Source organism: Phragmites australis, chromosome 14, assembly GCF_958298935.1.
Source record: "Phragmites australis chromosome 14, lpPhrAust1.1, whole genome shotgun sequence".
Classification (NCBI taxonomy): Eukaryota; Viridiplantae; Streptophyta; class Magnoliopsida; order Poales; family Poaceae; genus Phragmites; species Phragmites australis.
This window is the reverse complement of record NC_084934.1, coordinates 25,025,786-25,041,769: the sequence shown is the minus strand read 5'-3', so window position 1 is coordinate 25,041,769 and position 15,984 is coordinate 25,025,786. Positions and strand designations below refer to the sequence as shown.

Below are 15,984 nucleotides of genomic sequence, written 5' to 3'. Positions count from 1 at the left end.
CACCGACGCGTGGAGGCTGTATCTGTATGGAAGGAAGCAGCGTCGTGCAGTCGTCAAGGAACGACGTCGCGAACGCTTCCGCCACTCGAGGCCGGGGGGCTGCAAGCTGCAGCCATCGTGGGCAGGCTGTGCGAACTGGTAAACCAACCGGCTCTGGGCTTCGATTTTGTGCTCTTTTAACATCAACACTGTCGAGTTTGAGTGGGCCCGCGCATGAATCTAGGGTCCAGTAGCCCGTAAGCTACTTAGTTGGGCCTCAAAAGCGACGCTCCAAGTTCCACGTGCGTCACTCTCAAGCATACCAAATCCGTCACATGACATGCATAGGAGGGATCTTCTTCTTCTATCTTTTTCTTCCTCTTTCATACTAAAAATTGAAGGGCTTTCAGTACGTCCAAGAGGTAGGGAGGGTTGAGTCCTTGCCCTCATGGTAGATTTGGCCTGGGCACAACAATTATTACTGCCTATGCGCATGCAACACTATGGAGATATATAATCGTAAACTTTTAGATGGTTCAGTCAGTGTTAGGGGTCGTCATTAAAGACCCTCGGCGCCCTGGCTCCGCCGGCCTACATATGAGAATCACGGATCTCTGAAGTCACTTTAGGTCTCTAAGCTCCAGGGCTCTTCGAAGCCTCTGCCCTCCGAAGCTCAGGCGGGCTCTCCGGCGTTCCTGTCTTTCGAAGGACAGGGCAGCCTCCCCGAAGCCCGGAGGGTGAGCCATCAGGTCTTAGCAAAAGATCAGCCAGAGGGGGCCTATCAGACGTCCTTCGCCTGCAAGGAAGTGATCGGCATTTAATACCCATGCAAGTGGAGGCCATCCTGACATCCCAGCGCAAGTGATATCCGGCCTGACACCCTGTACAGTACGACACCGTAATAGATGGCCGGCCCAGTACATCGTCTTTAGGACCACTTGCACCATTGTATTTATCATAGTGGATAATATCTTCTAAGCAAGAGTAAAAGTATTATGCCTAGACTCAAACTGTGTGATTCAACCAGTACTAAGTTCATATGGTATAGCAATAGCTGGTATTGCTATCTCTGTAAGAGCAATCGTAGGTAGTTCTCTACGGTGAACATTTCCATATTCCAATCCTGTGAGCTAGTTGATTAAGCTCAACTTGCCGCGGTAACCAACTGTTACTACAATTTGATATGGATAAACAATCACCACATGGTCGAATAACAACAAAGTCTTTAGATAGATAGATAGATAGATATTATTTTCTTTAGAGCTAGGATTTGGACTGTGCTTTTTCGGGCTGGCTCAGCCCAAACACTACATGAGCATAAACTAGTTAGACTGGCCTGACACGATTCATGGGACGTGCCGGTCCTTGATATGAGGCACCATGGGTGGTCCGGCATGAAAATGGCTCGAGGCACGGTGGCCCAACGAGGCCCAACCCTTGTGTGCAAACTGCAGACCATTGAGAGGTCAGGGTAAACTTACGTGCCAGAACGTGGCAGTGTGGTTGGGAGACGGAAAGCGCGAGGGTGACGTGATGGGGACCCAAATGGAGCTCCAACTCGCTCTCTATTTTCTACTGTGCGGATGCATCCAACTCCAATTCGGTCTCATCCGCCACCGGACCCACAAAAGCCAATTAAATTAAAGGCAAGCCATTATGCATGCATGGCTCTTGTACGCACATGCTGTCTCTACCACATGCTCACATATACAGAAAAGCACGTCCCAAGACATGCAGGTCACTAGCTAGCAGGCGGTTCCGCAGCACAACCGTCTGCACCGCGTGGCACGAACCAGCCTATCGTGCCTATGGGCTGTGCCTGGGCCTCACTGAAGATGAGTAGGACCGGCACGGCACAGACCATTATCTTGTATGGGCCAATCAAGCACGGCCGGAAGGGCCCAAAACACAATTGGGCCCTGGCACGGCCTAATACCCACCGCTAGTTTTCTTAAACCTAGCTGTTCCGAGGCTTGCTTGACTCACTCGGTAGAACCTCAAACCACCACCATTTTTTTTGAAAGAGGTCATGGAGTGCCGGGGCATACTCACTAAGATGGTGGGCAGCAGGTTCGAGCCCGGATGGCGTCGCTCTACGGAGCGCTCTGCCAAACGAGCTCGTTCACGCCACCACCAATTTTCTAGCCTCGCACTCGACTCCACGTCTCCACGGTCCATGCAGCTGGTAGCAATAGTCTCGTATTGCTGAGGAGAGATGTAGCATAACTTATAAGCGTGAGAAAAAGCTCAGCCATTACACTTTTTTTTTAGAGAGATGGTATAAGATTACTTTGTTGTTACTTCTTAGCTGGATCTACTTGTTCGGCGGCCAAGCGCAGAACACAATCCATGTACTTAAAAGCTTTCAAAGCCTCGAGCTGGAGCTTGCCATCGCTCTCCAGCTGCGCAGGATCAGCAAATCTTCCCACGTTACTCCAGCTAGCTCATGTGGCAACAATGGCAGCTAGCTGCCTAGCTACCCAAGTAACCCAACTACTGCACAAGTTTTTGCACGAAATCCCCTCAAGATCCGGTAATTTGTAGTTGATTAGTTAGTGGTGGCCGCCATCTCCAGCTTCTTGTCTTTCGTGGCGTCTTCGGGTTTCCTCAGTTCGTCCTCGTCCGTGGCGCCGAACAGCTTGCTCATCCCCTCCAGCGTCCGGCCGCGGGTCTCCGGGAGGAAGGTGAAGAAGAACACCCACGCGAGCACGGCCATGCCGCCGTAGAGGAAGAAGGCGCCGCCGATGGTGATGGCGTTGGACAGAGAGATGAAGGTCATGGTGACAACACCGCTGGTCACGCGGTTGGTGGCCACGCCGAGCGCGCAGCCGAGCGCACGCACCTGCAGCGGGAAGACCTCGGAGCTGTACACCCACGTGATGGGGCCGAGGCCGATGGAGAAGAAGGCGACGTAGGCCATGGTGGACGCGATGGCCAGGCCGATGGCCCATGGGATCTTGGAGTCCGGGTAGTGGCCGATGACGGTGAGCCCAGCCGCGAGGCAGACAAGGGAGAAGATCATGCCGCCCACGCTGCTCAGAAGCAGCGGCCGCCGGCCGATTTTGTCGAGCAGGAACGTGGCCACCAGGATGAAGACCGTCTTGGTGACACCCACGGCGCAGGTGGTGCCCAGGAGTTTGTTATCGTCGACGATGCCCGCGCTCTTGAACACGCGTGGGCTGTAGAGCACCACGGCGTCGATGCCGGACGCCTGCTGGAAGAAGTGGATGCCAATTCCCGAGAGAAGGATGCGCCTCATGGCCGGAGATGGGGACAGGATGAGCTCCTTCCAGACCCGCGCCTCATCGCCGCTTTCTTTCTTGGGCATGGTGACCACGTCGCCGTCGAGTTCAGCGGGGATGCCAGCGGCAGCCTTGATGTCAGCAAGCCGCTCTTCCGCTTCCTCGGGCGTGTCGGAGGTCTTATCCAGCACGACCTTGGCGTCTCCGAGACGGCCCTTCATGACGAGCCACCGGGGCGACTCCGGCATGCGGAGCACCATGAGGGCGAGCACGACGGCCGGCGCCGCGCCTATGCCGAGCATGACGCGCCAGCCGAGGTTGAGCGGGAGGCGAGCGAACGCGTAGTTGGACACGTAGCCGAGAAGTATGCCGAAGTTGATGAACACCTCCGGGAAGGACGTCAGGAAGCCACGGGCCGACGCGGGGGACACTTCGGCCGTGTACACCGGTGCGATCATGAGGGCGTAGCCCACGCCGACGCCGGCCACGAAGCGGCCGAACATGAGCATCCCGTAGTTGACCGCGAAGCCCATGAGGAAGGCGCCCACGAAGAAGATCACCGCCGCGAAGACGATGGTGTACCGGCGGCCGATCCAGTCCGACGTCCGCCCCGCCGCGAAGGAGCCGACGAGCGAGTAGACGTTCAGGATGCCCATGAGGATCTCCAGCTGCACGTCGGTGATTTTCAGGTCCTTCTTGATGTACAGCGACGCCCCGCTCATCACTCCGATATCTGCATAGTCAGGCCGTATCTCGTGAGCCCATGCAAAAAGCGCAGCAAAGCAAAACAAAAAGGGACTCCGGGGTCCATACTACATGGCAACGCACACTAGGGCGAAGTGAATGTGTGTTCGTACCATAGCCGAGGAGGATGGAGGTCATGGAGGCGAGGATGGCGAAGGCGAAGGCGAACTTGACGCTGCCCTTCTTCTTGGGCTCGACGGCCGCCGGGAGCGCGGCCGAAGCCATCGTCCTTGACGCTTCTTTCGCTGCTCTGTGCTTTGCAGAGAACGTTATGGATGGTCAATGGTTTAGTGTGTCTCAAGAGAGGTCGCTCCTGTGTTGCAGGGGCGGCAGTGCAGTGTTGTATCACAGCAGGGGCGGCAGTGCAGTGTTGTATCACAGCAGGGGGGTGCATATATAGGCAGAGGAGGTAGGATCTGATCACTCCCGGCTCCACCCCAAGAAGTTTCAAAAGGCGAAATTGGAAATGTGTATGGGCCCACTTGCTAGTCACTGTTGATGTGGGCCACAGTACCGACTGCTCCTCCCGCTGCATAGTCATCGGTGGTGTAACTATCTCTCGTTTTCTTATAATGCAGTAAGTAAATGTTATAGGACTCTGTTTAAAAAGATTTTCGTGATATCTCATCCACGCTATTCATTTTATGATTCAATGGCTAGGTTGAAGAGGAGAGAGTAGACACGTGTCATCACATGAGAGATAATCTTTCGTAGAACAGGATCCTATAAATTTTACTTCATAATATGTATGTGCGGATGTGCCAGTATCCCAGGGTTTAGAGCGTCTACACAACTAAATGGTCCTGAGTCCTGATGCCATCAGTCCCATGGGAAGTTGGAGCCGCGCGTTTCTTGAGCTCCTGGCTTGAATTGTGTATGGACAAATGAGACAACGGCTCCTTTGACAAGCTGAATGAATTTGGTAATTGTCGGTGATATGGGATCCGGGGGTTCCCAAGTCCCGAGGCTAGGACAGCGCAGTGCCACATGGTGCCTTCCCTCGGAGACCATCTCCCCGAGGACCCGAGGGAAGCAAGGTCCAGAAGTGGGTGCTCGGGGACAAGAACGGTTGGTCCCCGAATACCCAGAGAGCTCCGAGGACCCGAGGGAAGCTAGGTCCAGGAGTGGGTGCTCGGGGCCGGGAGTAGTTGATCCCCAAGTACCCAGAGAACGCCGAGTACCTGAGGGAAGTAAGGTCGAGAGTGGGTGCTCTGGGACAAGAACAGTTGGTCCCGAGTACCCAAAGATCCCCAAGGACCCGAGGGAAACCAGGTTCAGGAGTGGGTGCTCGGGGCCAAGAGCAGTTGATCCCTGAGTACCCAGAGAGCCCTGAGGACCCGAGGGAAGCAAGGTCCGGGAGTGGACGCTCGGGGCCAAGAACAGTTAGTCCCCGAGCACCTAGAGAGCCCTGAGCACCCGTCAAGCCCCATACCAGTGAACCCCGCAGGGACTCCACGATGAGGTGTCGGTCAGAAGGAGCCCCAATGCCGCATTTAATGGGGAGCGTGGACGGTCACATCCAGCCATTTTTCCCCCACGCCTGCCGTACTGAATACGCCAGTCCCTGCCGCCACCTGGCAGTAAGACGTGGGCACAATTAATGCGGCGGGTCCCATCGCATGTCCCCTCGCGGGGCCCATGAAGAAAAGCGATTTGAAGATATCTTTGATGGGCACGAGACTTATCACCCTGTCACATCAGACCGCGACAGACTTACTCTGCTCAAATGGGCATGAGAGGGTACTCAGAGGCTGGCCGGTGGGAGCCCCTGCGCTTGCTAAAGCTGAAACGCGAAGACCAATGGAACCGTCCGAGGGATATTTTTTCAACCCTCTGTAACATCAACTGTAGACTAATGATGGCCACTTTCTATTTATTGTTTACGGGAACTTGTGCCCTTGTTCTGGATACTTCCTGAAGGGCCTCCCCCCGATAGATAAAGGGGGGGGGGGAGGGAGCACCTTGTAAGGGGGGCCTCGAAGGATAGAGGCCCCGAAGGATAGAAATCCGGAGATTAGAGGAGAGATCCAAAGAAAGACAGACATCCGAAGAGCATTGATAACATACTAGATATACAGGAGTAGGGTATTACGCCTCCGTGCGGTCTGAACCTGTTTAAATCCTTGGTACATTTATTTCTACCAGCTGACGACAATCCATCCTGCCTAAGTCCCACACGCATTAACCCCACGTACGAGGTAGTTTCAGGACCAGCCCCCGACTGAACCTCGAAGGGGATCCCTTAAGATCTCTGCTCACGGTGTTCATCCACCGACAGTAATGTAAGTAACAATAAACGATCAGAAAAGTGGATCACCGATCGATTTGCTTGCATTATCAGTACTCAGTAGTATATGATATATTTGAGATTAAGATCCAAGAAGGGGGGCGAAGGGGGGCGAAGGTAACCCTAAAAAGTGCAGCCTACAATGACGTTCCGGTATGCATGCAAAAATCCTCTTTGTTCTGTAGTATTAGCCAAAGTGGTATTAGTTCACTGTAAGACGAAGTATATTAGCCATAGTAATCCGTGTTATATGTCGGCTTATAGCAGGTGTTTTTGGTTCGTAGCAGGATTTCTGAATGCACAACCACAGTTCATGGTTCAGACATGCACTCGACAAGCCACACCGGCTAAAGATTACCTAAGAAGACCATTTTTTTTAGTGAACGAAAACCACATGTTAGCAACTGAAATTTAATTTACTGTGTTTTAAAATGAAAAAAAAGTCTTTCTCCCAAAAAAGGGGAAAAAAATTCTGCCTGCTGGTTGAAAATGTTATCGCTGGGGCAATGCAGGTCAGCAAGCAGAAGACAAGACGAGATCATCTTTTTCAATCGATTATGTCATTGTACATGGTACTGAAAATGCTGGCCTTTGTGATACATGAAATAGAAGTTATCTTCTCCCCCGTTGAGACAGGCTTTCTAGTTCCATAATGCATGCATAATTGAAGCATGAAAATTATTGGCACAGCGTGTGGTTCTTTGGATTATATCTAATGAATGATTAAGGTATCTTTGAAAATCGGTGTAAATTAATTGCTCCATTTGCCCGCTTTGAGTCAACTGAACTTAGTACTTTTAATACCAAAAACTAAAAAACTATACTAGCTACATGATTATCTAATACAGTAATATCTGAGTAGTTTAGGACTTGAACCAAATTGCAAGACAAATATCACATTTTTATGTGGAGTACCCAAATGGCATCATATCATCAAAAATCAGTCAAATGGGTGCAGAAAGTTGCGACACGACAGGGTGATGAGTTAGTGACATTTTAATGCCTGACAAGTCTAAACATGTGAAGATTGGTGGTGATACTTTGCAAGCTTGTGAATTGCGATCTACCCTGTTGATATATTCCGGCTAATCTTTCCAATCTTTGGTGTGCATAAATATAAACCTGATCTCGCCCTTTCCTTTTTTTACCTACATATATGTTCCATAAGTCTATTAAATCTGGATAGCTATTCCAACTCCTATCTGAAAACCAACCAAGTAGCAAGCCCCATTTCTAATCTATCCTATATACTAACGGCGGTGGAATCCCTAAACGCTCAGGGCTCTGCTACACAGTAGAAGAGCCCACCATCATTGTATACGGATACGTATACAGATACATATACGTATATACGTATTTGCTACTGTAGCAACTGTAGTAGGTCCCCACCCATCATTGTATATGGATATGTATATGTATATGGATACATACATACGTATTTGTATACATATAATATACTTTTTATTTTTGGAAATACTAGCAAAATGTGAAAGAAAAATTTGTTATATTGATAAATCAACTGAAACAGTCTAAAGTGCAAAGAAAAGAAAACTAAAACTCACAAAAATACAAAACAAATTTTGTTACATTCGTATTACTAACGTAACTACTGTCCACAAATATATTATGTATATATATATAAATCTATATAGATACAAATACAATATATATATATATATATATATTACATACATGAGTTTAGATGAATTCAACATTCCACTTCCGATAACATATACTAATGATGAAAAAATCAATGCACTAATACGAAACAAAATTTGTTAGTTCCGTATTACTGATGTAGCTACTGCTCAGCAATATATTATGTGTATATATACAAATATATGCCTATATATATATATACTACATACATGAGTCTAAATGAATCCAATATTCCTCTTCCAATAACATATACTAATAATAAAAAAATCGGTGCGCTTCATATACTATTAAAGCTACTACGAATCATACAACATTCAAACATAACATTTATTCGAAACGGACACAGCAAAACGCGCCAATCTACCCAGTTGCTCCAAACAAAACAGAGAACCCTTAAAGAGATCGAGAAACTCTGCTAATCCTTCTTTTTAGCAGCGGTCAGTGAAGGGTGACAAGTAATTCGCTAGCATCAGGAATCTCTTGCTGCTACTATGATTTAGATCACTCCATCAGTCAGTGGCGGACCTAGGATTTTTTCGTAGGGTAGTCATCCAAATTTTTAAGATCATAAATTCAGTAAAAGAGTATAAAATTTGACAAAAGACGATGCAAATTCAGTAATTCGCTAATTCGGTATAATATCGTAAATTCAACAATGAATCCTAATTTGTAAAACCGTAATATAAATAGTCCAAACATAATATAAGGTCTTACATAAGTGGAAAATTATATCATTACGATACTATTCTAGATCCTTCACTTTACGCTTTCTTATGACCATGAAAGACTCGATTTAATCCACTCCCATTTTCTATTTCACCCAACTCAAGTGTAGTCTTAAGTTTTTAAGCTCTAACATCTCGAAGCATGTCACGACGCTTACAAAAAACTCTAATAATATTCAGCTAGCGAGAAACTTGTCCAAAGAAACCTCTCACACACCCTTACAAATTTATCAACATAACGTAAACAAAGAGCTATTTGTTCTTTATGTGATATATCACTAGACTCATCAGCTAGAATTGTTCTTTATGTGATTCTTGTTCTTGAGTTTGAGCATGTTTTTCAGCCGCAGTTTTCTTTGCTTTTGCTTCATGTTTCTGGAAAAGCGAAGCAATATCTCCCTACCTCTTCATCTATGTGAAACAACCCTGATTGAAGCCAATCATTCAGAAAAAAATGATAGTAGCTGTGAGACGCAACATAAAAGAAAGATGTTAACCGGCTGTGAGAGTGAAGTGGCTGAGGCTAGATGATCACGGGAGTTCAAGATACAATCGTTGCAGACTTGCAGTCCTAGAGATTTTTTAAATTGTTGTACTGTAGAAAAAATAGAGACATGATTAACCCACGAACAAAACGATGTGTATTAACCCAGCGAAAAAAATACAGACATGTGTATTAACAGGTTTTGTCCATTGGTTCAAATAAGTATGATTAACCCAAGAATATCTCAACGGTTCCATACGATCAAACGTGAAAACGATGGAATGGGGTTGCGGATGGACCGATGGTCAATGGAGTGGACATACTCACGTACCTAGTGGCCGGTGCTGCTGGATGGACCGGATGGACCGATGGATCGATTGTCGGACGTACTCACGTTTCACGTACTGGGGCTGTGGATGCCTGATGGGCGATGCAATGGATTGATGGATGTACAGGGGCGCGCGCCAGGCGGGCGGCAGCGGCGTGACCGCGTGAGGAACAGAGGACGAGGAGGCGACAGCACGAGGAGGTGGGTTTTTTCGATTTTTTTTACAACCAAGCTAATTAATTTCTAATCGGATTGGACTGGACAGGGTAGTCCTGGGCCTACCAGGACTACCCTGTGGGTCCGCCCCTGCCATCAGTCCATTATTTTCGGGTCCAACAGAAGAATATCTAGTTGGGAGATTCTTTATTATGAAATGTCAATGGCTTTGGAGCAGGTAAATTTTTACCCCGGGGTTATGGACGGCATCGATCGTCGGATTCGTCAAACTTTGCGGAGGGAGCGAATGGGGGATTTACTCGTCAGCCGTGCATGTCACCTGGTGATTTTCTTCTTTACGTGCCTGAATAAAGCACACTTCGAAAGATGGATCTAAAGAGGCACCAACCCACGAAGATTAGAGATAGAGGAGGAAGGAAAAAAAGAAGCAAAAAGAGAAAGAAGACATAGAGGAGAAAGAAGAGACAGCACCCCCTAGCAGGTCCACCTCCGCCACTGCGTCTAACTGAGCTATAACGTGCAGATTTGTGCACGTGCAGACGTGCAGTGCTGGTGCACTGACTGGCAAACGATATGCGACAAGGAATCAGCCTCCTCACCCGTATCTACGCGCGATTGCGGCAAGTGTCAGGCAGCGTTTCGTCAGTGGAACAGAGCAAACGATCGCTGCGACTGCGAGCCGGCGTTGACCGAGCCGACCTCACGATCCTCCAGTGGAACAGAGCAAACTCCCTACAAACGGGGCCGGATCAGACAGATACGCGCCGCGAATATTCAGCCAGTCAAAACAAGGCAAGACAGCGCCACTGGCCCGGCGCAGATGCGTGCAGAGTGCCGCCATCCATGGCTACTGGCCAAGCGAGGTGCTTCACTGCATCCCGTCACGCGCATAGACACTTGCGCGGCAAGAGGCCCCAAAGACGTCGCCCTCGATCGGCCGCGATCCCCGTTGCGATTCCGTTCCTTGGCCGCAGTTGCTCCAGCAGCTCGGTGCGGAGTGCGGACTGCAGGATAGGCTACTGCCACCGCGCGCGGCTCTCTGTCCATATGTTGGATTGAGAATAACGAATAAAAAGGTAAATAGACTTATCAAATTCTTTAAATCAGATGACTTTTCATGTATTTTACCTAACGCATCTTAAAAACTCAAATAAAAGCTAAATCAAGAGAGAAATAAGTTGTAACGCAAAAAGAATCATAACTCTCATAGTTATATGCGAACTCTAAGTTCCGATAAAACTCAATCTATAAGTTATTGCTGTAAAAAAAAAATTACAATTTGATGAGAGAAACACTTCGATCCAAAGAAGAACACCAGATAAAAAAAAATTCAGAGAGAAATAAGTTGCAACGCAAAAAAGAATCATAACTCTCATGGTTATATGCGAACTCTAGGTTCTGATAAAACTCAATCCATAAGTCATTGCTTGAAAAAAAAATTGCAACTCGATGAGAGAAACACTTCGATCCAAAGAAGAACACCAGATAAAAAAATTCTTCAAGTTGATATTCTAAAGATAAGGGAATTTAAAATCCATTTATATACACTTGTATACAAATTTTATATCTCTAGCAACAAAAAGAATAATTTGACACGGATGAAAAATTTTAGGTTAAAAACCAAAACGAAAATCTCATAAAAAGAAAAAACTAGTAATAAAACAACGGAACTAATAGAAAAAGTTTAGAAGAAGATGAACACGAGTATCGAAGGAAACATACACTTCATTTTTTAATATATCGGCCCTATTTTAGACAGATTATAAACTATTTTCCTCTTAAAAAACTCTCACATACTACAAAGACTAAGCTCTCATCTCCCCTCTGTAAAAACTCAACCACACAACTCTTTAATAGCTATCTCATGCCTTCTTATAGTCCTATCCCTCTATTTATAGGTCAAGGGAGGTGGTTTAGCTCTTAACCTTCTATTTTTACAAAATATATCTCTCTTCCAATGGCATATTATTTATCACCGGAGTATTTTGGTCTATTTTTTTTCTCCATCCATCGAACGACTATGGCTTCTTTACAACTTAGCTTCGTTTTGACCCTAGCTTCGTGATGATGCCACATGCACTCCATCCATCTACAGTTTTGAGACCAAACCACGAAACTGTTTACAGGCTTCTCAAAGTGCGGCTCACTTTCGCTTGCTCTGGCCCCAAGCGAGTATCCCGATATCGATACGTGTACTTCGTCTTACGATCTTGACCGCTGACAAGTCTCTCCCGCTTTTGATCCCTCGGGTTGTCTTGTCACTTGCACAGATATCCCCTTCACTTTACTTTGTCAACACGTTGTATTTATCCATCTTCTCATATTTTGCTTGATCTTCACGTGTATAGATAGGATCACTCTTGTCTCCATCCGATTCCCTCGATCGTCCGGCACCAAGCTTCCCTCTTAGCCCTGATCTTCCCGTCATCAGCCGCCAAGTTACATCCATCGTCTACACATCATGAGACAAACAAACATACATCTCCAACAATATATAACTCAACTTGCAATTAGTCCAAATTAAAATACTCAGTTCAAAACACATCTCAGAAAAATCGTGAACGCCGGACGATCGGCGCACACTCCTTCTGAGTGCCAGACCATCCGACGTGTGCAACTCAACTAACCTCTCCGTCTGGAATCCTCTCTACAAGAAATAGTCTGGCATAGCATCCGGCGTGTCCATCTTCAATCGTCAAACCATCCGACGTGTGTAATTCCACCGAAACACTCATCTTGCAACCTCTTTGCAAGAATTGGTCCGGCTATTCTCCGGTGTACACGCCGGACCTTCCGACGTGTATGACGCTCTTCTGCAGACTCTCTAGAAAAAAAAAATGCTCTAGCGTGATTAACATTTGAACGCCAGACCATCCGATGTGCACTCCATTTTTAGCCTCTGTTTTGAAATGCTCTGGCGTGTACTCCATCCTAACACCAGACCATCCAGCGTGTTTAACTTCAGGAGCACCGGACTATCCGACGTGTATATTTTTTCTGGACTCAGAGACAAACACACCAACTGAATTTCTCTACAACTTTGATTAGTTAAGATCATTATTGCAGTACATATACATGCTTTTACAATCTCATAAATTAACAAACTAAATTAATAATCTTATCAATCACTCATCGTATATAAATTAAGTTACATTTTAACTTAGTTTCTCATCGTGTCTGTCTCTGCCTACCCAACACAGCATGCAGCCTAAGCGGCAACATTCGTGCCTTCCGTGTACTTGATTGAGTCGGGATGGTGAGTCGGCCGCGGGAATCCGGGGTTTAGTCGATCGACAACGAGATGAATACCGATAAATCAGTCTATGGCGCACAAGATCTCATGGTGGGACAGGCGTGAAGCAATCCATTTATTCACTCTAGCTTAACCCAGTCAACTTTTAATCATTTTAACTAGATTGAAATAATTATATAGTTAATTAAGTTGTATTAAAGTAGATCTCATCTACGGATACTCACAAATCGCTCTACGTCATCCCTACGTGATCGGCGACTGCCGTGTGCTCACCTCTGGTTACGGATTTCAAGGGGGGCAGGTCGACATGGATGCACGCGCGCGCATGGCGCCCTGGTGGTGCCACGCGACGAGAAGCGCCGGCGCGTTTCTCACGAGCGAATATCTTATCATCGATGAGTGATCAGATAATAAGATCACGGCAAAGTCTACGCTCATGGGCTATCTCTGGCTCTGCAACCGAACTGCAGTTCACACTTCATAATCACGACGTGCATGCCAAAATTTATGGCGTGCCGAAATGCTGCGTGTCACAAGAGATCCGTTGCATGTGCCGACTGCGACGAAATGGTCCAAGCTACAAATATCTGCTTACCCGTACCCTGATCGCAGCTGTTCCACTATAGTGCAAAGAAATGGTTAGCATGCATGTACATTTTCGTAGTTCAGAGAAAACGGCTCACTTTTATTGATGTCTTCAATACATCAGCTTTACAGCAAAAACAGGCACCTTTCCACGTTACTTTTTCTCTGCAAATCAATTAATATGTCGTTTGATCGAGCAGCTCCAGAATTTTGTAGCCAACACATGACCTCAACAAGTACAAGTAGTCAACAAGTCAACGGAAAGAGCTGGCTCGTTCGCTGCAACGTGTGCATTGATTGAGATGATGGGGATGTGAACGGGACGCCGGGCTGGTAGCGCTGCTAGCTAAAAAATAACCGGTGCATCTGCGGTCTCAGATGTCAATTAGGTAACCGCGGAAATCGACATTTTTCTCATGTAATAATACGTTTTCATCCTACCTGTTTGTCCTCTCTTGCTCTCTCCATCAGCTTCTAATTTGGACAAGGATACTTAACCTGAGTCAGACCCAAACAGTGATCATGGTGATCTAGCTTGCTGCTTGCACAGGTCGGGCGAGTTGCTGTGGAAAATTCAGCAAAGCCTTAGGGGTCCTGGAGCTGAAAGAAACTAGACGTGCTGGCCAAAAAGGCTTCTGTACTTTGTGGCCATGGATTTCAGGTAAAGTCAAAAGGGTGATCCAAGATTCCCAGGCAAACCTACCTGTGGCCCATCACTGAGATTAGTCACTGGCACGAGCTGGAAAATGTGGCCTCAATCTCCAGTTGGTTTTTTTTTTAACAGAGATTACATTGGCTTATATTAAAAACCAAATAACATATTTACAAATAATAGTACAAGAAAACAAACACGATAGAAAGTAGCTGAGGGCATTAGCAGACCACATAGCTCCTAATCAACGAGATAGCAACTACATAGACCGACCCATAAAAAGCTCAGACCATCAGCGAAACAAAGTATCCGCACACTAGGAACCGAAGCAGAGACAAGTGCGACCCATTGCACATGGAGAACAAGCCACCAGGTTATAATTAGCAGACATCAGTAGCGGCCCTCTCAGCCGAAGTGAACCTCCCCAGCCATTCTTGGATATGATCTGCGGTCTCTCCCACCTTAGCCCTGTCACCTTTGAGAAGAATACTCCATTTCTACACAAAGGATATAGCGAGGGTCAGCACTTATGTAAGCTTGTTGCGGAACTTCTTCTCGATCGCCATGGTGTTCCGCATTCGCTATAAAGCCCAAGCAATCCCTGCAAAAAGGAAGAGTCCTAGCTTTTGAGAAATTTTGAAATTCTTCAGAAGTCAGCTACCGAAGTAGGGAAACCATTTCAGCTAAATATATCTCGCAAAGTACTCCGAGTAAATTGTGCCAACACACATCCAAAGAAGATGTGGTTGACCGTTTCAGGCTCATCACACAAACAGTAATTCATGTCTCTTTTCCAACCTCTCTTCTTGAGGGAGGTGGTCACTGGAAGCTTATTGTGCAGCATCTGCCACAGGAACACTTTGATTCTAAGTGGTATTTTGCAAGTCCAGAGTGTCTTAGCCCCCTTACAGGACACCCCTTCAAAAGTCGGGAACTTATACAAAGATTTGGTGATAAATCTCCTTGATTTATCCAGAGCCCAAACAATCTCATCATCATTTTCATTCAAATAGGCATTATGTAGCTTGTGTAACAGTTCCTCCCATTGAAGCAGATCATTTGCCGTTAGACTCCTTTTAAATTGGATCCCCCACTCATTATTACCCCAACAGTTAGCTACTACAACATTAGGGTCAGCACACATGTCAAACAAGCCAGGAAAGTGAGTTTTTAAAAGGGTCTCTCCTAGCCACACATCCCTCCAGAAAGAAACCTTATTGCCATTGTTAACCTTATACATAGCCCCCCCCCATTGAAAGAGATGTTTGACCTTATGTAGGTATTTTCAAAATTGTGAAGTGTTCCTCTCCTTGGATGTGAAAAAAATTACCATTTGGTATATATTTGGCCTTTAGCAGGTTGCACCAGATGTCTTCCGAGCCAGATACCACCTTCTAAACCCATTTGACAAGAAGGCATTCATTTATGATCATGGTGTTTAGGATGCCAAGGCCTCCATAGTCTTTAGGTCTGGATATGGCTACCCATTTGGCCATATGATATATATTTACATCCTCAGCATCTCTCAAAAAAATCTGGATCTTATAGTATCCATTTTCCTATGTGCCCCTTTGAGCAGGAGGTAGAATCCCATGATGTATAGAGGTAAACTAGTTAGGCACGAGTTTGTCAAGGTCAATCTGCCCCCATAGGTCAAATTTATGCCCTTCCATGGGTCTAACTTTTTGGTTATTTTTGTTAAAACCTCAGTTGTGGCAACATTTCCTAAATGGTGGTCAGATATAGGGATACCTAGATACTTCAATAGTAGCTGTCCCAGTTTGCAATTAAGCATATTTGCCACCATTTCCTGTTCATCCTGATTCATTCTAAAAGCAAAGATATCACTTTTGTGTAAATTAATTTTAA

General features: G+C 46.4%; 1 protein-coding gene across 1 annotated transcript; it reads right to left on the bottom strand.

Annotated features, from left to right (window-relative positions):
- Positions 1-2,185: 2,185 nt before the first annotated feature.
- LOC133891099 (polyol transporter 5-like) lies at positions 2,186-4,320 on the bottom strand. The gene is made up of 2 exons (XM_062331802.1): positions 4,079-4,320; positions 2,186-3,954 (listed from the first exon to the last, which is right to left on the bottom strand). Exons 1-2 carry the CDS (start codon positions 4,188-4,190, stop codon positions 2,528-2,530), a joined length of 1,539 nt encoding a protein of 512 aa, XP_062187786.1. The 5' UTR covers positions 4,191-4,320; the 3' UTR covers positions 2,186-2,527.
- Positions 4,321-15,984: the final 11,664 nt, after the last annotated feature.